We start from the raw sequence: 24,021 nt of genomic DNA on the forward strand, positions 1-24,021 counted from the left end.
GCAGCCCGTAGGTCCTGATCTGTGTCAACCACAGTCATCCTTATTAATAAGTGTATGTTTTAAATTAGACAAACCTGTACTATGTAAATTTGTATAGATATAATGTGATATGGTTCTGTTATCCTCCAGAAAAATATTCTAAATACGAAATACACTGCCAACAGCTGAGAAGCAGTGGTAGCAGTGTTACCCAGCAACTCCTATCCTTCTTCAAATACTTACCTAACTTGGATTTCTGTTATGTGAAAGGCGGGGTACATGAGAAAGTCCAAATCTAGGTACAGACAAATCCCAGCTAGAAGCCCCTGTATAACTCAGGTGCCCCAGAATGACTGACATGCAACACAGCCACCCAGATCCATGAGTAAGATGTACAGAAGCTGAAGCTTAAACTCAGTGCATATGCCGTGCTCCAGCCAAACACTCTTCAAGTGCCAATGTTCTGCACCTGGATACCTTCTGAAGGGCTGGTTTTGGCTAAGCACACTAGTTTAGACTCTGAATGAAATGTTACAAATCTGAACAACAGCTCCCTGACACTAACTGCAGTCAGGCAGACACGACCCCAGCCACCAGACAGAGCAATCTGCTTAAGTGGGGCTGTTTCATCTGCATGGCTTACACTGAGGACAGCCTGGTAACATGCTAAACCCTAGGCTGAAACCTTCCCATTCCCCATGAGACAGCACTGCATGGCTCGCTGCTCAGCATCCTGCTTACTTCAGCAGCTCTGCAGAGCTCCCGGGGGTTCTGTCCTTATTAGCAAGCAGTGAGGCCGAGCAGGAGGACGTGAGCACAGTGACCAGGCTGTGCAGAGCAGAGCAGCTTCTCCTTCACATCATCTCCAGTCTGGTTCTGCGGGCTAACAACCACGCCGTGCTGGAGGACTTCTTCCAGCTCAGCATCACCCCAAAACAACCCCATACACGCTCTCCAAGGTGCTCTCCGCACAGCACAGCTGATGGGGAAACGTTCCTCAAAAGCACATTCCTCATTCAATAAACAGCGCAGAAGGCGCATCGCGCTGCACCCCAGCTCCCCGCAGACCTTGCACCGGGCGCAGGAACTCGGCCTTCACGAGACCCGCCTACAGGGCACGGGTAACGTCACCGACGCTACCGTTCGCCCGGCCAGACGCTCCGGGACGGGCGGCGGGGCCCCGAGGGCGGCGGGGGCACTGTGGGGAGGCTCCGCGCCTCCCGAGCGGAACCGGCGGGCGCCGCCGAGGCGGGGGCAGGCGGGAGCGGGCCCGGCGGGGCAGGGCCGGGCGGCGCGGCCGCGGAGCTGCGTTCTCCCGGCCGCTCGCGCTCCTTCCTCCGCCGCGCCGCCTCCGCCCTCGCCGCGCCCGCCCGCCCCGCCGCCCGCTCGCCTCGCCTCGCCCTCTCCTCACCGGCCGAGGAGTGGATCTTGGAGGATTTCCGCCGCAGCGACATCCTCAGCGCCGCGTCGAGGCCGGCCCTGGTCGGCATGCTGGGGCCGGGGCGGCCGGCTCGGGGTTGCGGCGGCGGCGGCGGCGGCGGCGGGTGGGCATGGGCCACCCCTCGCGCAGACGCCGCGCGGCGCCGGCACCGCCGCGGCCCGCTGCGGGGGCGGGCGAGGCGCTAAGCCCTGCCGGGCGCGGCTCCCGCCGGGGGGCAGCGCGGGCGGCCCGCCGCCTCCTTGCCTCGGGGCCGGGGCCGGAGGAGAGCGCTCCGCGAGCGGGGTGCCCGCCCCTTCCCGCCCGGCCCCGGGCGGCGGAGGAGGCCCCGGCCCTCCTCGGCGGGCAGCGCGGGCCCCGCAGCCCCGGGCGCCTACCGGGCTCCTCCGCCAGCGGCCGCGGGTCCGACCGCCTCCTCGGCGCTGCCTACGGAAATAACGGCGCTCCCCTGGCGCGGGGCTGTGCGGGGCTGTGCGGCCGTGCCCGCTTTGTAGGTCGTGAGGAGGCAGCGGGAGGCAGCCCAGTTCCCTACTGCCTTACATCGCAGCCAGCCATCTGCCTGCGGGCGGAGTGCTACTCCTCCGGCACTCAGCGCCTCGCAGCCGGACTCACCCAGAATGAGCGAGTAGGCCTGTTGTTTTCCTAAAGTTGTCTATCTGAAACGAGTATGACAGCTCTGGAACAGGCTGGATGTGGAGTCTACTTCTCTGTAGATACTCAAGACCTCTCTACACGCTTTCCTGTGCAACATGCTGTAGGGAACCTGCGTCAGCGGGGGGTCGAACTCAATTTGCAGAGGTCCCTTGCAACCCCTGCCATTCTGTGATTGCGTGACATCGCATTGTTGCATCCTAACAAGGCCCAGCTTGGATCTAAATCCCCAAGCAAACTCCTTTGTTTGCAGTTACAAGGACATCCTTCATCACTGGCAGCCTCTTCACGAGGCATGTCATTCCTTTTCGACTTAAAACATCTGGTAAATGAAAGGTAAAAAAAGAAATAAATGAAAGATTAATCAATATACCACTTAACTTGATCAGTGCATCACTCTTTTCTTTCTGTGCAGCATTTGCAATAAAGAGTTTGCCCGAGGTCAAACAAAGGGAAAGAAATTATAGAACAAAAATAGAATGACAGAACCATAGAATGGCTCAGGCTGGAAGGGACCTTAAAGATCACCAAGTTCCAGCCTCCTGCCATGGACAGAGGCACCACTTACCAGACCAGGCTGCCCAGCACTCATCCAGCACCTTCAGGGATGGGGCATCAACATCTTTGGGCAGCCTGTGCCAGTGCCCTGAGTGAAGAATTTCCTCCTAACGTCTAACATTACTTTCCCCTCTTTTACTTTAAAGCCATTCCTCCCCACCCTAACACTAATAAACTCTACCTACTAAAAAGTGTATCTCAATTTTTATAGATACTGATCTCAATCAAGCACAGCCAGCAATGGTTGCCACACCTGAAGGGATTGCCTTCTCTGCTAGGGTTGCCTACCCTACGAGTAGCTTCTGGTAGGCTGTTTGAAGAGAGGCAGAAGCTCATCAGAGGTGAGGAGACGAGGTTTTGGAAAGATCAGCTGCATAAGAAACAATGTCCAGTATTGTGAAAATCTGTGAAAGAAAAAGGCCTTAAAACATTATCCAAACCACTGTACCGTATGGAGATGGCAAGAGTACAAGATGGGAAATTTTGGTACTGTTTCAAAGATCATAAATAAAGCCAAGCTTCCAAACCTCACTGTGCTTCAGCATCCTCACATATAACAATAGAAACTGATAGTTTCCAGCTAGGACTTCACAGGAAGCTGCAAATATAAATGTAGTTTACAAATGATGTTGGACTTCATAGCTGCAGAGAAGCATGGAATTGCAGTGCTTTATGGTAACTGCACTGGATGGACTCCTCTGGAGATGCTTGCTTTGAGCTAAGGCTGTTGTAGAACTTCTGCCCAGAGAAAACCTTTTGCTCTTGTGAATTTTATTGCTCTGGGGACAGACAGCTTTTGAGAATGAAATCATATGGTAGAAGCAATGCTGAATGCTGGCTTTCCTGCATGACTGTACCACTTTCAGCATGTGGCATGGAGGTTTCATTCAAGAATATGGCTTTCTCTTAGCTCAATATCTTACACTATTGACTTCCCACAGGTTATTTTTTGTTATGGTCGGTGTTTTTGCACCAGGAGGAATTGTCTGTTGCCTAACCAGATGGTGTTAGCTAACAGACAAAAGTGAAGGTCACTTTGGGTTTGAGCTGTTGGGTTAAAGTCAAAGAGAGTGCGAAAAAAATGACCAACAAAGAATGGCAGCTCCTGGTTTTGTGTTTACTTTTTCTTCAGAAATTAACTGTCAGGTAAGGTACGTTTGCAGTACACTAAAAATACTGCCAAATAGTGCCAATCAGCACTGCAAGGTATTGTCTGATAGCTAAGTAGCAGCTAAGGTGCATTCTTCCTTTTCATGCGCAGTGCTTGCTTTCACCCGTGTCCTTTTCAGTGTTCTCACTGCCCCAGCTAACATGCAAAATTGACTCCTCATATTCCTTCCTCAAAGAGCTTTAATATCTCATCCCACACTTATTTCAACAAGCCTGAGTTGTATCCCTGTGGAATGCAGATCCCTAAGCATTAGGTACCAGGAATTGAATGGCACAGAAGGAAAAAATATTTGTCTCTGCATTGCCTGGAGTATTGGAGGATCTGTCTACAGCATCTCTCTCTGCAGCTGCTTGGTGTAACCATGCATTGCAGTCACTGGGGAGTAAAAGGGAGAAAGTATACTGTCCAGGTGTCTTGTGAGAAAGCAAGGCGTGCCAGATTCTCTCGGTAACTGAGACTGAAACTGAGTCCTCTTTAGAGGGCCAAGGGGTAGGGCCCGCAGGAATGGTAATTTGCAGTCCTGAGGTGAACTTGAGGTGGTTTTGCTTCCACAAGCTCATAACCATTAGTAGCAAGTACCAGGTTAGCCCTGAGTTGTGAGAAGAGACATACGTTCTGTACAGACCTCACTGTTGTCCTTTTGTTCTGCAATGCCTGGCTTTGCCGTGCCGCTGATGCACACTATATTGTATATTGTGGGACCATGAGTCACGACAGTGTGATTCCCTGAGGTCTGTCATAATGGCTCCACGGTTTGAATGATGTGACGAAAACGAGAAAGGAGCTGATGATCTTCAAATTACAGTGTGCTTACTCTTCTAGTATTTATAGCAATGTACTTTCAAAGATCTCAGTTTGCATAATTATTTCAATGTAATAAATAAAGCAAAGGCAGGAAGAATGGTTTTGTGGTTAATGTGCCAGACTGGAAGACAGGATATCTTGATTCTATTTCTAACAGTGCCAGATACTGTCTGGGACCTTGGAGAGACTGCTAAGCCCAAATTTCCAAAAGATGTATCCTTTGCTCCAATTACTAACAGAGAAACAAACTACAGAGTTCTGTTAAGAAAAAAAAGAAAAAAAGAAAAAAAAAAAGAAGAAAAAATACGGGCACATGCCTCACATAGAATTCCTTAGTATGTAACAGAAAACTTAACTGTCTCATCAAGAAATTGTTAGGTGAGAGTTTAGTATAGAAAATAAAGAAAAAAAGAAAGAAGAGAATGCTATTACAAAAAATGTAACAGTTCATTTTTTATGTAGATGCACTCTTCCTATCTGTTCCTCTCTTGGTGTTGTGCTCACCCGTCAGCCATCCCTCTGAGATCTGAGGCTGACAGTGTTAATCTCCCTAGAACAGCAGATGTCATTGGTGTCTTCTCAACAAGTACTTTGTTGAGAAAAGTGTGATGTGGTGAAGTTTCTTCTTGCTCCTTTTCTTCCTTCTGTTTCGGTTGAGGCTGACCCTGCAGCTATTTTTATGTTTTCTAACAGACTTCTACATCTTGTTCTTTCTTCATTTGTCTACAGTTCTGCATTACATCCTAATATCTTATATGCAATGCTATTTATGCATGTTACGTACTTGTTCTTTCTTCTTTTTGTTATCCTTAAACCCAGTTTTACCCAGGTCCCAAGTTTGCACTTTGCTAACTGATTTCTGAAGAGCTGTTCATAGACATCAGTTCTGCATTGCCAATGTTCTAACCCCCTCTTTCCCCCCCCCCTTTTTTTTTTGGGGGGGGGGGGGGGGGGGGATTCCTATGCCTCCTATGAGGCCTTACAAGCTCAGTACACAGTTTGTGGTTTTTACCAGTGATAGTATTGTTCAGTTACAGAACTAGAGTAATTTCACGCAAATTCTGCCTGTTTAATTCCTCTGTATTTAAAAATAAAAACATACTGCCTTGATCTGAAACCAAATCTTTGTGCTGGGTTACATAATAAAATAATAAATAAAAATATAAAATAATAAAATAAATAACATTTATATACTTATATATATGTTATATATATATAATATAATAAAATAAAAAACAAAAAGATAGCTATGTTAAGCAAAGAATAACACTGGAGAAATGAAAGGCTCAAGGAATACAAGTTTAAGATAAATTTCAGAATGTGGATAGTAGATGTATTTTTATTATGTTTATTCTCCTCTTTGTTCCACAGCTAGGTTGAAAGCTAACTTGAATTCAACATTTTCCTGAAATGTGATCAATGAGACTGGTGCCAGGAGAACCCAAGACCTGCAGGTAAGAGTGCCATACTGATTTGGTGGCAGCCACTTTGTAGTATGGTAAAAAAAAATGCGGAGAAGCAAAAGTTGGCCTTGATCAGACGTGATCAGAATGACCAAAACATGTATGAGAAACTACACACTTGTTAAGATGAAGACACATGCTGCAGCAAATGTGCAAATATTCGAAAATACATTTTGAACTAGCTATTGTAGACAGAGCAATCATTTGATAGGAAATAGTTTGCAATAGAGTATATCTGTACGATTTATGTAAATATTTGCATTCAAGGGGGAAAAAAGTGATTTACTACATGTATTAAGTAAAAAGTAGTTTTAAAACCTTGGAAACGTGATTTAAAGCCGGGACACTGAGTTCCCCCATGGCTCCCTGTGCTGGGCGCAGCTCTCCAGCACCACGGACAGCTCCAACACAATGGACAGCTTCCGCACCGTGGAGAACTCCGGCACCATGGACAGCTCCAGCAGCACGGTCCGCTCCCGGCTCGCGGTCTGGGCCAGCGCAAGAGAGAAAGGTTTTGGTCCCAGCCCTCTGCTTTTCTTCCTCCCCTTCGGAAAACAACGTTTATTGTGGGGCGCCCTCTTCTGCTGGACGGCACGGCCTCAGATGCGCAGAGAGATTCTGCAGCCAGGTTTTTACTTAGCATGCTTCAGTCAGTGTATTTGCTGGGGTTTTATGTCTCTCTAATTGCACTAGTCTCAAGGATGTAAATCTCGTGACTTCCATACACAGAGGTAGGAAAGGAACCGTAACTTAATGTTAAAGGTCAGAACAAAGTATGGACATAAGGGAATGTTGTGAACCAAGTGACTGGGAACAGATGGGAGGCCAGAAACATTGTCTAAGATGGAGAGGAGAGGAAAAGAGAGCAGACGAGAGAAATAGGGACTACATTTTAGAAAACTCTTGCTGAAATAACCCTAAACTTATTACTTCTATCTTGTACTGAACATAAACTTTTAAGAAAAACAAGCTAAGCAAAAGGAATTTAAGTAGTCTAAAAAGCAGAGGTCTCAGCTGTTATGATCGTGGGGACAGTGCCCTACTATAGTGTCTGTACAGTGAAGAAGAGCAGTGGAAGGACCCGAATCCAGATATTCAGTAATTCTAGTTTGATTGTTACGTTGCTATGTTTATATATTTTTTTTCCTTATGCTTACAGGTGTTTTTCCTGCAGAATTCAATTAATGCACGTATACCATATGAACACAGAATGGGTTGGAAGAGAACTTGAAGCCCCTTCAATTCCAATCCTTCTGCCGTGGGCAGTGACACCTCCCATGAGATCAGGTTGGCCAAAGCCCCAGACTACTGAGCCTTGAACCCCTCCAATGTTGTGCACATATGGGCACACATACACGTTTGTGTATATATATACAGACAGGAAAATCCTACAGTATTAGGCAAGTTGTAGTGTGCTTCTTTATTCTTATCATATGCATACAAGGTTAACTGCTACATATAAGAACATTAATGATATGCTCTGTTCATACATATACTGGCTTTTCTGTTCTTTCAGAACAGGAATAACTTATTTATATGTACACTTTTAACGCAACAAATGGGATAAACTGCATGCAAAATGTTGAGCTCAAAGAAGCTCAAAGCTATGAGAACTATGAAAATAGCTTGCATGCTGTGTAAAGTATGTGCAAATGTTCAGCACACTAAAACTAATGCTGCATAAGGAAATACATTTTAATAGAACTGTCCTAGATGAAGACTTAATACTAAAGATGAGACAGAAAGGTCCAGCATAATATACAAGAGCTTTTCTTAGAAATAAGACTAAGTGATATACCTGACCCACTTATCTCAGGATGAAAATCCCAACTGTGTATTACGAATGCCTGAAGTCAGGTTTTTCTAAAAGACTGCTTAAAATAACAAATGATCCCGTAATTTTGCTGTTCAACCCACAGAAGAAACTCAAAGCTGTGTTTGTATTGCTTTGTTAGGTGTATGTTTGTTTTGCACCTCAGGCAATTTATATTACACAGAAGATAAATTTAGTGGTGGTACAAACACCTGCTGGAATAAGCACGAATGCGAATCGGCAGCTTGCACTGAGCCGTGTGTTGGTGAATCTGTGCTGGGTCTTATTTTAACTGGTCAAATTCCAGTGGAAGCCCAGCAGAAGGAAGAAAATGGGAGAAATTTTGCTTTGAGGCAGTGTGTGCCCCCAAATAATGGGCTCAACTCATTCCCACTGCACACTGGAGCAGCCAATGGAAATCTCCAGGACGTTTGCACTACTCATCTTTAGTGGTTCCTGCACACCAGGCCAAAGCCAGATTAGCTGCACAGCATCCAAGGAGAGCAAAGGACACACTTCATTTTAAAGACATATATTTGAGTGCTGCACTGTTAAAGTGCTCATTTCTTTTGTTGTGTATGCTGTTCTGATCAAAGCTACATATGCACAGCTGCATAGCTATAACCACATTATGTGACTGTATAACATAACACAGAGCTTCCTGCCATTTGCTCCCTTTCTCCCTTAATATCCTGTATTTGGCTTTCAGCCCCAAAACTCAGGCTGCAGTGGTGTATGATCAGGAGAGTCAGGTCTGAAAGCCTCTTCAGGAATGGGTAAATCCTACAGATTCAATCAACTTACTGTCAGTGTCTTCTCTTAGTGATCTGTATTGAAAGAAATAATCCTTACATTTTGCTGAGATGTGCCAGGATACTAAAGAAACTGGCAAGAATACTCTTTATCGGTTGTGGAATGATAATCTAGAAATATCCTGGATGCTACTTTGCAGAAGCAGTCTGCTTCTAAGATGATAGAATTAAAAAAGATGGGAAGAGTCTGAAGAACAGGAAGAAATGACGACACTTCTGCATAGTTTGCAGTTATTTTGCAACACAGGAATCCATTTCTAGTTTATATATTATTAAAGGAGAAACTATTACAGAGGCCTACGTGGCCATAACAGCAGCTAGGAAGTCACTGATAATACCATACATGTAAGAAATGAAAAGAAAAAAAAAAAAAACCTATTAATTTAGCCTTGGAGTTCTCTATACCTCTTTCAGGGTCCAATCCAGTTCTCTGGATCATTTTCAGCATCAAGGACTCTCGAGACATGTTCTAGATTAGTGCTGCCACTTGACATCAATTTAATATTTCAATTGAATTTTTTTTGTTATCAGAACTTCTGCCCATGTTTTCCAACTTATTTCCATATAAATAAAATTAGTTTTCTTAATGTCACCAATAAAAGCTGCTTAACTTCTTACTCCTTCCAGAGGTAAAGCTAGCCCAGTGCCAATAGCTGTGTACATGAAGCAGATTTCCAATAAGAAATGTCTGTTAGATATAATCCAAAGATGGCTTAGAAGACATTTCCTATAGCATCCAAATAAAAAGCCATTCATTTTTAACATTTCTTTATTTTTAGCTTTTTTTTCATGCCATAAAATTATATTTATGTAAGCCAGATTGTATTAAATATCTGAATAGAAGACAGTTGGCTGCTGAATTAATGCTCATTTAAAAAAAAAAAAAAAAAAAAAAAAGATAAGAAAGATGAAGAAAATCGTCTAAGGTAGATGAGAAGAAAAATTTCTAAGTACAAAGCATATCCTTCTCTCACAAACATACTGAAGAAACATCATGAGCAATAAGAATCATGAATTAACTCACAAAGAATTAAATTCTTCTCTTAAAGATAGGAATTGAAATGCATGCAGTAAAAAAGACTTATAGCTCTTTGGCAAAATATAAGGAAAGATTTGACAGGAGCTCCACAAGTGAACTTGACCCAGTCGGTGCTCTGAGAGAGGCCCCATTTGTACAGCAATAACATCAGCATGGGAGGCACTAGAAAGCCACACCACCTTGGCATAGACAACATTCCTCCTCTTGTTTCCTAGCTTGCTTCTACTTAACTTCCAACTGTAGTTGCATTAGTAGTACCCTGTTTCCCTTGACTGTAGTTAACTATGAGGCTTTGAGTCTTTTATATCCTGTAAATATCAAGTCACTGCTCATCTTATGTAGCCTTATATAAGATCTTCCCTGCATGCTAACCTTTGCAGTAAGATGTCTCAGCAGGATGCAAAAAATGTCCAGCCACTCATTTCATTACAATTGGACACAACCTCCCTCTAATTGCTACAACAGACACAAATTGTACAGGCTTGCTGTGCTGTTAGAGTACAACCTGATAAACTAATGTTCTCAGGACATTTAAAAAGGGGATACTTGTAACTTCCAACATTAAGGCACCTTGAGTCCCACCCAACAATGCCATTCCACAGGATTCAGTTGGCCTTGCATCTGGTGCTGTAACAGATGCACAGAAACTAACACCCAAAAATGCCACAGAGGACACTGCTCCTCAGAGAAGTCTTTTAGCTCTACCATCACCCCTGCATGAACAGGGTGAAGGCCAGGCCACCTGGCATACCTCAGCCCAATGGGAAAGGACTTGGGGGTTCTGGTGGACAAAAAGCTTTACATGAGCCATCAGGGTGCACTTGAGGCCCAGAAGGCTAACTGTATCCTGAGCCACATCAAAAGAGGGGTGGCCAGCAGGGAGAGGGAGGGGATTGTTCCCCTCTGCTCTGCCCTTGTGAGGCCCCATCTGGAGAACTGCACCCAGGCCTGGGGCCCAAAATACAACGCGATTCTGGAGCTGTTGGACTGAGTCCAGAGGAGTGCCACAAAGATGATCTTTGGGCTAGAGCACTTCTCCTGCTAAGAAAAGTTGAGGGAACTGGGGTTCTTCAGTCCGGAGGAGAGAAGCTCCAGGGAGACCTCAGTGCAGTCTTCCAGTGCTTGTTATAAACAGCAGAGACTGACCTTTTACACAGACAGAAACAGGTGAAGTGGGAATGGCTTTAAACTAAAAGAGATTTAGATTACATGTTAGGAGGAAACTTTTCACTCAGTGCGGTGAGGCACTGGCACAGACGGTCCAGAGAAGCTCAAGGCCAGGTTTTCTCCCTTTGAAAAGGGAAAAAAATATGCCTAATGAATGCTGCTACAAGAATCTGAGAATTGCATTGGATAGTTCTCTTAACTGGGAAGTGGAAATCAAGTAAATTAAATGAAAACATCCACAGGAAACGGCCAAATATGCTGAATTCTAAGAGAAGGAAAGAAAGTTGTGGATCATTGAACAATTTGCATCTTAGTGGGATGGAAGACCGTGACAACTAGCAGGAAAAAAAGAATAAAAATCTGTGGCATTACAGAATTTGAACATTCAGCTTTCATGTTCCTGTCTGGGGGAAAGGACTAAATAAAACTCACAGCAGTAGTCAGCTCTAGAGTTACTATTCAGCACTCAGGAAAGAAACTGTGAAGTCTTCTTGCATACTTCCTTAAGATATCAGCTCAGTGTTCAGCAGCAATCAAAACCAAAACGGGAATATCAGGAATTATTCAGATCACAGAGGGTACAAAATTATTTACTGTTCTATCTCTCATAATGCCTACTGCATGCACATCTTAAATATTACATGAGTACCTGTCCTCCCATTAAAAAAGAGCAACAAGGATGATTACAAATAAAGAACAGTTTCCAGGTAGAAAGTGATTTGTTAAGACTGTTGTGTTAAAAATAAAAAGTGGCAGAACTAGCAAAATGAATGGGGAAGTGTTATTTTGGTGATGTGGCATTTTACAGTACAAAATCTACAGATCCTAAACAGTAAAAAATTGAGTATAAAACAACAAAAGAAACTTTTTACCTCTAAGCAAATCTCTGTGGAGATCAAGAACACAGATGAGTTTGAAAGCCACTAGGAAATGCATGGGGAATAAATTAACCAAGCTCTTAAACACACAGATGACTTGGATCAAGAAACTCCCAAACCATGGACAAGGTACAACAAGGTACCTGAAGGTAGATGTGGAGAACTGAAGGAATATCTCAGCAATAGAAGCCAACACCTAACTGAATAACTGAGCCCTTAATTGGTCCCATCAATACAATTTGCCAGGAAAATTGAGGAACAAATGACATGCCCTTCCAATTAGGTCAAACAAGACAACTCATGTGCAACAGGACAGGAATATAACATGGGAGATTTCATCTTTCCTATCCAGCAGTCCATGATTTCTGCACAAAGCTCTAACTGTATGTTTGGAATTCCCCAGCTCAGTAACTGCAGCTCAGTCTTGAACTGTATCAGAAATTTTGCTCTTGTCATTACAGAACAAAACCCCAATCTAATCAAAGAAAGCACAAGGAATCTCCCTTTACCTTTAGTGCATTAGTGAGCAGGATTCCAACTTGATAAACACTCTATGAAACACATAAACGTGCGAACCAGTAAAGATTTAAGCAGAAATTGACTTTGAAAAAAAAAAACAATCAGCAAAGCAACAGTGAGGCAAAGGCAGGTGCCTACAGCCGTAGCACTTGAGTGAGGCAGCTTTCAAATACAAAGGAAAACCACAGGAGACAAGGAAGTAGCAGAAGGCACCCACATATTTACTGTCCGTATCAGGAGCTAACAAGAATAACAGAAAAACTTAAAAAAAATTTCTGGTAACAATGTTTACATCTAACTTTTTAATATTGCTAAGGAGCTATCAGAGAGATGTTAGCAATGTTCATAATAATTAGCAGTCCAAATGACATCAGAAGAGATCATCACCATATCCTGAAACTCATTTAAACCTCTTCAAAAAATTCTTACAACTACTCTTAGGAATAAAAAAGAAGCATCCCAAATGTATGGAACTTTTGACACAAGGTTTTCATGGGCAAACCTGAAAAAAGATACCCAACAGCCTCACGCAGGATTGTATCATTTCCCCTCCAGGTTTGCCTAACCAAGTGTTTTAACTGAAACACATCCTGTCAAGGCAGTCCATAATCAGAAAAAGTGCAACTTTATTCACTAAGTATTCTTCCAACTACTCAACATACGCACGTACGTGTTTCATGACTCTGCCTTTCTCTGCAGATGGAGATGTACATTCCTCAGAGAAAGATGAGATTTTCTAACATTCAGCACACTTCCAAAAGCCTTAAGAGTGCTTTGTCTCGATTTTTCTTTTAACCTACCACAGCAGCTAACACATACTGTGGAAACACAAGTACACGTCTGGGGGAAATGAAAAGGGAAAAAAACCTGAGAATCAACAGTAAGTCTTCTTACCGATGTACAGGATACAATTCAAAAGCAACCCACACAAGGCCTCAGTTATTTGTTTTGCAACTTTATTTCTTTATAAGTTACTGGTATAAAGTTTAATATCTAATAGTACAATAATTTGGGGACTTCAAAGGAAGCTTACTTGTCCTTTTTAGTGTCTTTTGCCATTTGCTCCTCAGATATGTTTCAAGAGGACTAGTAACATATGTACCTTAAAATTCTGTACAAAAACACTTCAAGCCTTTGTTTTTCTGAGTAGGATGCACAAAACATGCATATTGTTGACAATATAATGATTAAGGAATTATTTCCCTCTTTAAACTAAGGCAGTTAAAAAAAACAAACATGAATATTGAGTAATTTGGAAAAGTAAAAAGGCTTTCTCAATGCTCATTTACTCCTTGAGCAAACATGTTCATTAAGACACACTCTTGGAATTGTCATCAACGTGACGGCTGTCTGTACTGAAGAGACAGCGATTGTCAGAGACAGCTTTTAATTATGCGCATTTTTATCACTAATCCATCCTTTTGAACATGAACTTGTCAGCATTAAGCATTGTGTAAAACCACATGCAAAAATTGCCATAAGAATTTTAAATAGAACCAAATTGGCAAGTTTTTGGAAAGGATATCTGAATGTTAAAAAAAAATATATTGTATATTAAAATGAGCACTTCAAGTAACTTAAATACTTTTAGCAAACATATCCAGCAAGAGACTCTGTAAAAGAAATTGTTCTTAGAACAAAAAGCTAATGAATGGCTATTTAGACACTAATTTTTCAACACAGTGGTAGGTCTGTGTGAAACAATTTGTAATCTAAATAAAGTGAGTCCATTACGCTGTTAAAAAAAAAACATACGAGAAGCAGGACCGATTAACTATTGCATTTCTCTATTTACAAAAGTGCTTAGCATAACAAAATTACCTAAAAAAATATAAACTTTACTGATATCATTTGGTTCTATGTGTACTCCTAGATCTGCACTTGGAGAAAAATAGTTATTTACATTGCTAGATTTAGACAAGTTTCCTATTATTTTTAAAGAAACCTAACAAAATTCCCCACACAAATGGACCCCTATGCAAGTCAATTCATTTGCTCTGGCTCATCATAAACAGAGCAGAAGTAGATCTTTAAATATTGAGTAGTACAAATGATTTTAGCCGTTGTCTGTGGCATCGGACCCCAATACGGGCTGCCGACAAATTGGGCAAGTGGAATTTTCAGAAAGCCAGCGATCTATACAATGAATATGAAACTCATGCATACAAGGTAACTGCCTTAGCTTATTTCCCGTTACATATTCGTTAATGCAAACACTGCATGTTTTACTTATTTCCTCCTCAGCGTGGATATCCCCATAATTCCGAGTAGAAAGATTGTCAATCTGCTCTTTGGTTAAACCTCTTAAACGCTCGTCTTCATCGTCTTCGTTCAGCAGGAAGAAGTGGGCAAGCCGAAGGATGGGCAGAGTTCCATTTTCCACCAGGCTGTTAGCATCTTGAGACTGTCTGTTATCCTGGTTCTCATTACTGCGACCATAGTGCCGTGTATCATCACTCTGTCTGTTTCTTTCACTGTCGTCTTCTACTGCGTGCCCATTCCGAGGAGAAACCTCACTTGGATCACTGCTATTGTTTACTGAGCTTGAGTTATTCTGCTCTGCCTGTACATCTGGTAAGTGATGAGCACCTCTTTGCATTTCTGAGTTAGATTCAGTTTCCATTAAAGAACTCAGTTCTCCAAAACCTGTCATAATTTGTCTAAGGATTGACCGAAGAGCCACTGATGAAGGCTCACCAAGCCCAGTTTCTGAAATCCGCCGCAGAGGTATCCGTATGGTGCTAACGTAGGTTCGAATACCCGCACGTTCTGAGCGCGATATCGTCCTCCGAAATCCTCCAGTGTCACTTTCAAAAGTAACTGTGTTTTCTGCCATTCCTACTCTAGAACGAGTTCTGCTAGCAATACTGTCCCGATCTCTGTTTTCTCCAGGACGAATTCTTCTCACTTGAAGATCTAGAGTAATTGTTGGATGCCTTCTAACAGAGGCTACTGGCCTACTAGATTCCTCCTCTTCTGAAGTTAATCCCGCGGATGGGGCTGCAGAGGAAGGCTGAGGCGTTTGAGTGTTATTTCTTGCTTGTTCTTCAGCAGGCTGCTGAGGATGCTGTGCTGTTTGTCTTCTACCTCTACTAGCTTGCTGTGTACTTCTATTCTGCCTCTGCCCAAGTTCCCCAGAATAAGCAGTCTCACCTTGCCTCTGCAGTGGAGAGCGGCTTCGACTGCTCAAAGTAGACCTCAACCGCAGAATTTCCAGTCTTTGGTTTGTATTCACCCGAACGTTAGCTCTAGATCTACTACGTCTTGTGACTCTTGTAGAAGTACCTCTTTCTGGCATTTCTCTTTGTTCACCAGCAGTTGCAGAACTATGATGTGTAGTATTTGTTTGTTGAAGGCCAGTCAATTCCCTCGTTCTACTCCTGAGCCTCCCTGAGATTGGAAGAGAGGCTGCTTCAGAGCTTTGCACTACAGAGCTTCTTAAAGACCTGGTTCTTGCAGTGCTTGCAGCCTGGCTGTTCGCTTCTCTTGTCGTCCTGCTTCTTGTTCGTGTGGTTACTGGACTGACAGCTCTTTGATGTCTTCTTTCTAAATACATTCTGCTACGATCTATACCCACATATTCTTCACCAGTGGTTTCAAAATTGTTATGCTCGTGATTTATGTTGATTTCAAGACTAAATCGAAATTCCCCACTGTTTGGATTTGTCCGACTCACAGCTCTCCAGGTTTGGTTCCCACTCTGTCCACTGCGAGTGGCATTTCCTGTGCGACGAAACGTGTTCAGCCATTCAAGCAAAGAATCACCATTTGAGTTTTCTGCAAGAACATCATAATCTGAGAGAAATAAAAATTGCAAGCATCCATACAATTGCATTCTTAGCACACTATGATGCGTTCCAAATCCTCTATGCTTGCTTAACTCTGACTTCCTAAGAGTTAAGGTAGCAGGACAGCTACCTCTCCCTGATAACGTAATTTTGCTGAAAATATGCTTATGTAGAAACATCAACAAAACTGTTAAGCTTAAGCTGGAATTTTGATCTTACCAGCAGGTACAAATAAATTAATCTATCTACACAGCCTCTTCTGAGAAAGCGCTCAGAGACAGCCCAAAAGTAGTTCAATTTGTCCAATATCCGTCTCTCACTTAAGCTATTGATTTCAGAGTAACTTTGTCAACTAATTTTGATAAAGTGAGAAAAGCTAAGACAGATGCTATCCTTTTAGAAAAGGAACTGGCCAAATGAGCCAATACTGGTGAGGAAGTGATGAGCATAAATAGTATCAACCTCACTGTTACAACAAACAGAAATGAGGTAACAAAAACAAAACAGAAGAAAGGTTAACTGTTTACCAGTTGACTTCTTTTCTTCTCTAACTTCTCTAATGTATACTAGAACTTCTTAAGAATTAAAATAATTTTTTTTTTTGCGCTCCTAGACTCATTAGAAAAGGAAATCAGAAGAAGAGAAGAAACTAATTAGTGTCTCCCATTAAAATCTTTCATAAGAATTTATTTTAAGTTAATTTTATATCATTAGGAAATTTCTTACTTGAGAACATTTCAGAGGCAGAGTAAAAAAAAAGACTTTTGATCAGCATTTCTCTTAAATATCTGTATGTACTATACATGCATATCAAGAAAGAATATTTACCTCCAGCAGTTCTACCTTCACCTTCTCTGTTTTCCAGATCAGACTGTGATGCCAGACGCTCCTTAGCCCCTTCCAAACGTTGCTGCAACTCTTCTGCTGTTATTTCCCCTGAAATAGTTTACATATCGATCATGCTGTTATCGGCTCAACACAGCCATGCAGAAATAATATTTTCCATCTTGAAGAAAAAAATCTTAAGAAAGGAGGTAAATTTAAATTTAAAAGCAAGGAGCATTAGGGTGAAATTGGAAGACAAGTAAGCAGATAACAAGAAGTAGTTACTAGGGAGGGGTGGATACTGAATGAGCATCAAGTGCATGCTTACTTTAAACAAGAAACCAGAAGCCCAAAGTACTGCCACAGATAGATACCATAGAATCATAGATTGGCTTGAGTTGGAAGGGACCCTGTAAGAAGCTGGAACAATTTCTGGCTCAAAGCTTGTTCAGCGGCACACATCCAGGGCATAATCTGCTGGACAAGCTTTTGGGGTTAATGGTTACCATAAGCACAGCAGCAAGAGAAACATATGCAACCAGGAGAAACCTTTTCAGCTGTTGCTTCTATTGGGCATTCAAGCTGACTTGTGGGGATCATCTCAGAGGAGAGAACCACCATGCAGTCAGTGTGCATACCTAGCAGCTCACTGTGAGACAATCGCGTGATCTACTGCCCGCTACCCAACAGGAAGGGCATGTACAGTGGATGTGCTGTTTCAACTACTGTCTCCCCTCACTAACAAAACAGAAGCACCCATGGCAACTGCCGTTGCCCCAACGAACCAAACAGAAGTGCTCCTGACAATCAGCTGCTGCCCCTGGCAACCAAAAGGACACTATGGAGAGGATAAAAACCAAAAGAGTTCCAAGGAAGAATGGGTACCACCTCGGCAGAACTGCAGCGCTGCAGCTCACTCAGACGTCGCTGACTGACTTGCAGCTTCCCTATGGGCCAACAAGACGCCGCTGGATCCCTGGTGGTGACTACTCCTGCTTTGTTAACCATTTGCTAGGATTTCTCTCTTTACTACTGCTAACTTCCCCATCTCATCTGCATTCTTTGTAGCACAGAATTTGCAATAAATCACTGGACAACATTTGGCCTTATTTGTTGCCTTATCTTTCTCTGGGTATATATATGTCAAACCATCTCCACCAATAATTATATTGAGACAGACTCCAAGGATCAAGTTCCAACCCCTGCAGGTTGCCCAGGGCCCACCCAACCTGGCCTTAAACACCTCCAGGGATGGGGCATCCATAACTTCCACATCCATTCCAGCACCTCACCGCCCTCTCAGAGAAAAACATCCCTGATATCCAATCTAGATCTCCCCACCTTTACTTTAAAACCATTCTCTCTTATCCTATCACTATCTACCTGTGTAATAAGTTGACTTCCCTCATGTTTATAAACTCCTTTTAAATACTGCAAGGCCGCAATGAGGTCTCTCCACAGCCTTCTCTTTTCCAGGTTGAACAAGCCCAGCTCCTTCACCTGTCTCCACAGGACAGATGCTCCAGCCCTCTGATCATCTTCATGGCCCTCATCTGGATCCTCTCTAAAAAGCTCCACATCCTTCCTATGTTGGAGGCCTCAGACTTGGACACAATACTACAGATGGGAACTCACAACGGCCAAACAGAGGGGAACAATCACCTCCCCCTGCCATTCCTCTTCTTCTCAATCCATCACCTATGTCACTGATAAAGATGTTAAAGAAAACCGGTCCCAAGACAGATGCCTGGGCAACACCCCTCATTACTAGCCTCCACCTGGACATAGAACCACTGACCACAACTGTCTGGCTATAGCCATCCAAGCAATTCCTTATTCACTAAACAGTCCACCCTTCAAATCCAATTTAGAGATAAGGATGTGGAGGAGGATCATATCAAAGACCTTGCAGAAGTCCAGGTAGGTGACATCAGTTGCCAGATTACTTTAGCATTAATTATCTGGGTTTGAATACTACCAGTATTCAGATAACTTATTTTTTTTTTTTTTTCAAGCTTCAGCATCGATTTAAGTTAGCTTTTATTGACTATCATTAATTTTAAATAGAAATCCACATTTCTACTAAATGTGGAGCCTGACAACAGCAGCATTACCTCACAGTACAACTTTTCTGCTGAAGGTACCCACATCTTACCAGGAGTGCCAAGCAGGTTGTGGTCTCTCATCAACCTGTAGTCGTCTTCATTGAGTTCATTGATGAACTGGTAATAGGCTTCCTCCCTGCTGAGGCGCTCCAGCTGTCGCTGTCTCTCATCTTCACCATGACCATGCTCTCGTGAAGATGCCTGTTCATTGCCATTCCCTGCACGGTGCCGAGAGCGATCCATGATGCCAGGCTGCCTTATGCAAAATTGGAAGGTTAGACTGTACAACAATTATGGTAAGATTTTACCTAGTTTATGGTAAGAAGTTCCCACCATTTTCATTTAAATTAGTTTATTAATAAATAGCTAAAGGTGATTAAGATGAACCAAACTCTATGTTATTTGCCAAGTCAGTTCACCAGTGTTGTTCATTGTACAAGTGTTTTGCTTCTAACTTGCACAAAAATAGCTCTAAGTCCCTTTTTCCTCTTGGAAAAGACGTTGCAGTTGGTACACCAACTTTAAAATACAATAGCAATGAAAGGTTTATTTTTTGCTGTATAAGGACAGCATTGAAAATTAAAGGAATAACACGAATCACCTTTCCCCAGTGAAATAAAGCAGCAGCGTGTAGTACTTCAGAAGCTAAATATCATTGAAAACATTGTTCTGTAATTACCCAGCGTAGACTTCCAAAAAAAACAGTTACTGCTTTGGAGAACTCTTGAAATGTTTACTGATAGGCACATGACAGCATTATCTCAGTCCATACCACCACTCCCACAGTACGAAGCCTACAGATACATTTTTGGTGGAAGTTATCCTTTTGACATTCTGACACAAGTTTCACATTTTCCTTGCAATCTCTAGTCCAAGCTAACAAAAGAATGAATCTCCCTTTTCTTGGCCATACCTGTTTTTCAATACTCAGTTTTAAAGAAGAGAAAGCAGGGTGTCATCCTTTCAGTAGGGCTTCACATTTAACAAAAGCCATCTGTAATACTTGCTGTGGTAGACAACTGACAGAACAGATCACTTCTCTAATGAGATTACCACGAATCGCCATGCAGCACTACTCTGTTTAATTGTGGAGAAGAAGTTATTGGATAAATACTTCTTTTTGAGGGGTCAATTCACCAACATGCCAATGTCTTCAAGTGTTAAATGGGGAAACACAGAACAGCATTCTCAGCACTCTCCCACTCGGTAATTAGTCTTCACAGAAAAGCTCACAAGCTGACAAGCAGACCAAATCAACATACATTCAATAAAGAGTAGATCTTAATCACTGCTGCCAACAGATATGAAGAGTCAGGAAATGTATTTGCCAACAGCAGACGCTGGCATACATTTAATATACCTTGCTTATGTTCTCTGTGGGATCCATTCTGATGCATCCTCGGTCTCCTCATTTTCCACCCCATCTGCTACTTTTCCCCCTTCACCATAGGTGACTGCATTTCCAAACATGCCAATCAATCTTGTCATTCATCTGCCTCCTGCATCCAATGCCGCATTTGGATGTATGTAATACTTCTCTTCTAGATGTTTAACTCATTTAACTTAAACTATATGAAATCTGAGTACCTCCCTCACAAGCCATTTTCTGTTCCCATAATGTTTGCATAGTCTGTTAATTTACTGTCACCTTCTGTGCTCAGCCTCACAATCTGCAGTTAAGTACTGACTTTTGTTTACCACAGTGGCTACGCCCAAATCAGGTCACTTCTCTTAACACATTTTAACACAAATTTCTCAGCCAGCTCTTCGTATCACTGCCCTGCCTTCCTCCAAACAAATGCAACTGCCCCCCCTCCGCTCAACACACGGTCATAGCACTATCGCTATCCTGACAGCAGCAGCACTTGACTGCTGTCATGAAAATGCTTAATCCATGCTGCAGTAAGTACTAAAGAAAAAGCCTCCGCCCCCAGCTGACTTAATACTTGAGGTAAGCAGCACACAGAAGACAACAAATAAAGTTTATTTAGTTTCACGTAAGGCTGCTGTTGAGATGAAAACCTAACAGTAAATGTTAGTGCCCGCCCTATAACTATGCTACGTTAACTGATTTCCTGGCTATATCACCATACTGCTGCAGAGAAACTCACACACAGATTCTCGAGATGAGAAGCCCATTGCATGTAGTCTCCTTCAACCTAAATTTAAACTGTTGTGTGAAAGAAGGATTCTTTGCTTTTCCTCCTGCATTCATGCAAAATACGGAATTCTACCACACACAAAAATACTGTTTTGTTGACAATGGGACGGTAGGGCAATTACTCACCCTCCTTAAGTGAGTCACTTAGAAACCATAAGAAGTGAGAAGCCTTTGGCTGTCCCATCTGTTTAACACAACTGCAAGGATGACGGCTACTAGCCATATTTGTTATCAAACACCACCAAAATGAAATACTTTGGCCCTTAAAATATTTCAAGGCGTTGAAAGCTGCAGGATTTTAACTACTAAGAAACAAAAATGTAAAATCCATTTACAGCTCTGGGTTACATTTCCGTTGCAAAGAAACAAGTGCCACAAGCCAGCAGCTTGTCCACATTTTCCAGCCCAAGACAAACTCCTTTCCTTCTTAGTTCACACCTATTCTGGCCCTTTCTCTAATATTTACGATTGTTTCCACCTAAGCTGCACATACCGTGCGCTTTTAAGCTCTGGCCCCTCTCCACGCCTCCCTGCCCCGCAGGCCACGAGGTATGCGTTTTCCGATCGCCTACCACCTGACTGCAAGACGACAACTGAGTTTAGATGAGGAAACCTCGCGGACAACGAGACCACTTAGGATTTCCGTCACATCTCAGCCTCCGGGCGAGATGATCTCACCGAACTTGAAAGAAAAAAAAAAAAAAAAGAGGGAGAGAAACCACCAGACTCTGCGTGAGGAAGGGAGGGGGAAGCAGAGGCAGACAAAGGAAGCGCGGCACGGCAACGAGAGCCCCGCGGCCTCCCCCGCTCCCACGGCAGCGCGGCCCCGGGCCGCTCTCTGCGGCCTGGGCGCTGCGGGAGGCGCGGAGCCGCGCACCCCCCCGGCCGGCCGGCCGGCCACGTTCCGCAGCCCGCCGCCGGGCCGGGGCAGGCCGGGGGCAGCGATCGACACCTCTCCCGGCCAACCGCCCGCCCGGCCGCCGGCCGACCGCGACGCGGCGAGGTAGGCCGCGTCCGCGCCCCTTCCCCCCCCCCCCGGCTCTCCTCACGCTCCCCGGCCGGGCCCCGCACTAACCGCCACCGGCCGGATCGCCGCCTCCAGCGCCGCCCGCGCCCCCGGCCGCCCCGCCCGCCGAGGAGCGGCATCACCCGCGGCGCGGAGCCGGGGAGGCGTCCGTGCCGCCGACCGCCGCGGTGCGGGCCGCCCGGAGAGGGGCCGGGAAGACCCGGGAGCCCGGCCCCGCCTGCCGCCCGCGGGACGGCCCGGCTCCCGGCCCCGCTCCGCTCTCCCCTTCCCTCCCGGCGGCGGGAGCGGAAAGACACCGACCCCTGAGCCGTGCGAGCGGGCGTCCCGGCCCCGATTGCGGTCCGGGCGGCCGCCGGGAGCCGCGAGCGCGAGTTCCGAGCGCGGCCCTCCGCCGAGCACCGCCCCCTCCCGCACATGCGCAGCCGCGGCGCGAGCGACCGTTGGGTCGCGCGCCGGACAAAGGCCGACGGCCGGGGCGCGCGCCTGGCGGCGGCCGCGCGCCGAGAAGTGCGGCGGCGCGCGGCCATTGTCGGCTCGGAGCCGTTACCGGTCTGCGGGGCGGCCGCGGCCGATCGGGGGCCAGGAGCTCGGGGAAAAAACGCCTCGCGTTCGCCCGGCTGTCCGCGGGCAGCCCGTGAGCTCCCTGCACGGCCCCGCGCCGCCTCTCTGTACGCGTCCGCGCTAACGCTGATCTCCTCGCTCCTAACTGCCGTCCTCGACTCGTTCTCTCCCGTTAAACGCAGAAGGAAGTCTGCTCGGGTGTCGGCGTTTCGTTAGCCAGCCCGCTGTGGGTCACAACTCGCATCGCTGTCTCCAGGCGGGTGTGAGCCCTGACCGAGGGCGGATAGATTTTCACAGGCAGGATTTCGCCATGCATCCCTTCTCGGCACCGGAATATCCTCTCCGTTCCGGTGATCACTGCTGCACGTTGGCAAACCAGCGTAGGACTGCAGCTTCAGCTGCTCCTGGTGCTCCATATCTTATTCTTTACAAGAGCTGGCTTTTTTCCTGCTCTTCCCTTCCCGGGTTTGCTTTTTTAGATAGGATGATTGTATTTTCCATGTGACTCTGTGCCTTTCCTTTCTGCCTTTCTATTTCCTTCACTTTTCTGCCATTGTCTCCCTTCACCTTTTCCATTTTCCGAAGAGAGCCTCCAAGAGCTCAGTGCCGTTGCAGCAGCTGTGACTTCAGTCACTTTGTAGCATAGAACTTTGCACACAAGCTCCAAATGCTATTACAAAGTTGACGTGCACACTGCTGCTATGCTAACAACGTGCACAGGCTTTCTTTCCTGTGTTGCTTCCATTGGTAGCTTCTATGCTAATCCAAGGGATGGAACACCTCCCTAAAGGACAGGCTGAGAACTGGGGCTGTTCAGCCTGGAGAAGAGGAGGCTATGGGGAGACCTGAGAGCGGCCTTTCAGTGTGTGAAGGGGGACTGTAAGAAAGAAGAGGTCAGAATCTCTAGCAGGTCGTGTTGCCATAGGACAAGGGGAAACAGTTTCAAACTACAAGAGATTTAGACTGGATGTAAGGAAGAGGTTTTTTTACAGTAAGTATGATGCACTGGCCCAGGTTGCCCAAAGAGGGGGTAGGTGCCCCATCACTGTGCAGGATCACAGTGGATGGGGGTCTGAGCAACCCGATGGATCTGTAGGTAACCCTGCTCACTGCAGGACAGTTGGACTAGATGGCCTTTAAGGGCTCCTTTCAACTCAAACGATTCTGTGATTCTACACAGGGCAGAAGCTGATGGGCTGTGACAGATGGAGCATTCCACACCTTGTATAAACTATTTGAATCAGCAGAACAGGAGACCTCAG

The 24,021-nt window shown here is 44.8% G+C and overlaps 1 protein-coding gene across 1 annotated transcript; it reads right to left on the reverse strand.

Moving 5' to 3' along the window:
- Positions 1–14,348: 14,348 nt before the first annotated feature.
- Positions 14,349–22,317, reverse strand: RNF6 (ring finger protein 6; the record flags this gene model as incomplete). Its single annotated transcript, XM_079532655.1, has 4 exons — positions 14,349–16,087; positions 16,909–17,016; positions 19,061–19,262; positions 22,243–22,317. The coding sequence occupies 4 exons, from the start codon at positions 22,315–22,317 to the stop codon at positions 14,349–14,351; spliced, it is 2,124 nt and encodes a 707-aa protein (XP_079388781.1).
- Between the last annotated feature and the right edge of the window lie 1,704 nt (positions 22,318–24,021).

Source organism: Tetrao urogallus (assembly GCF_951394365.1).
Source record: "Tetrao urogallus genome assembly, chromosome: 1".
Lineage (NCBI taxonomy): Eukaryota > Metazoa > Chordata > Aves > Galliformes > Phasianidae > Tetrao > Tetrao urogallus.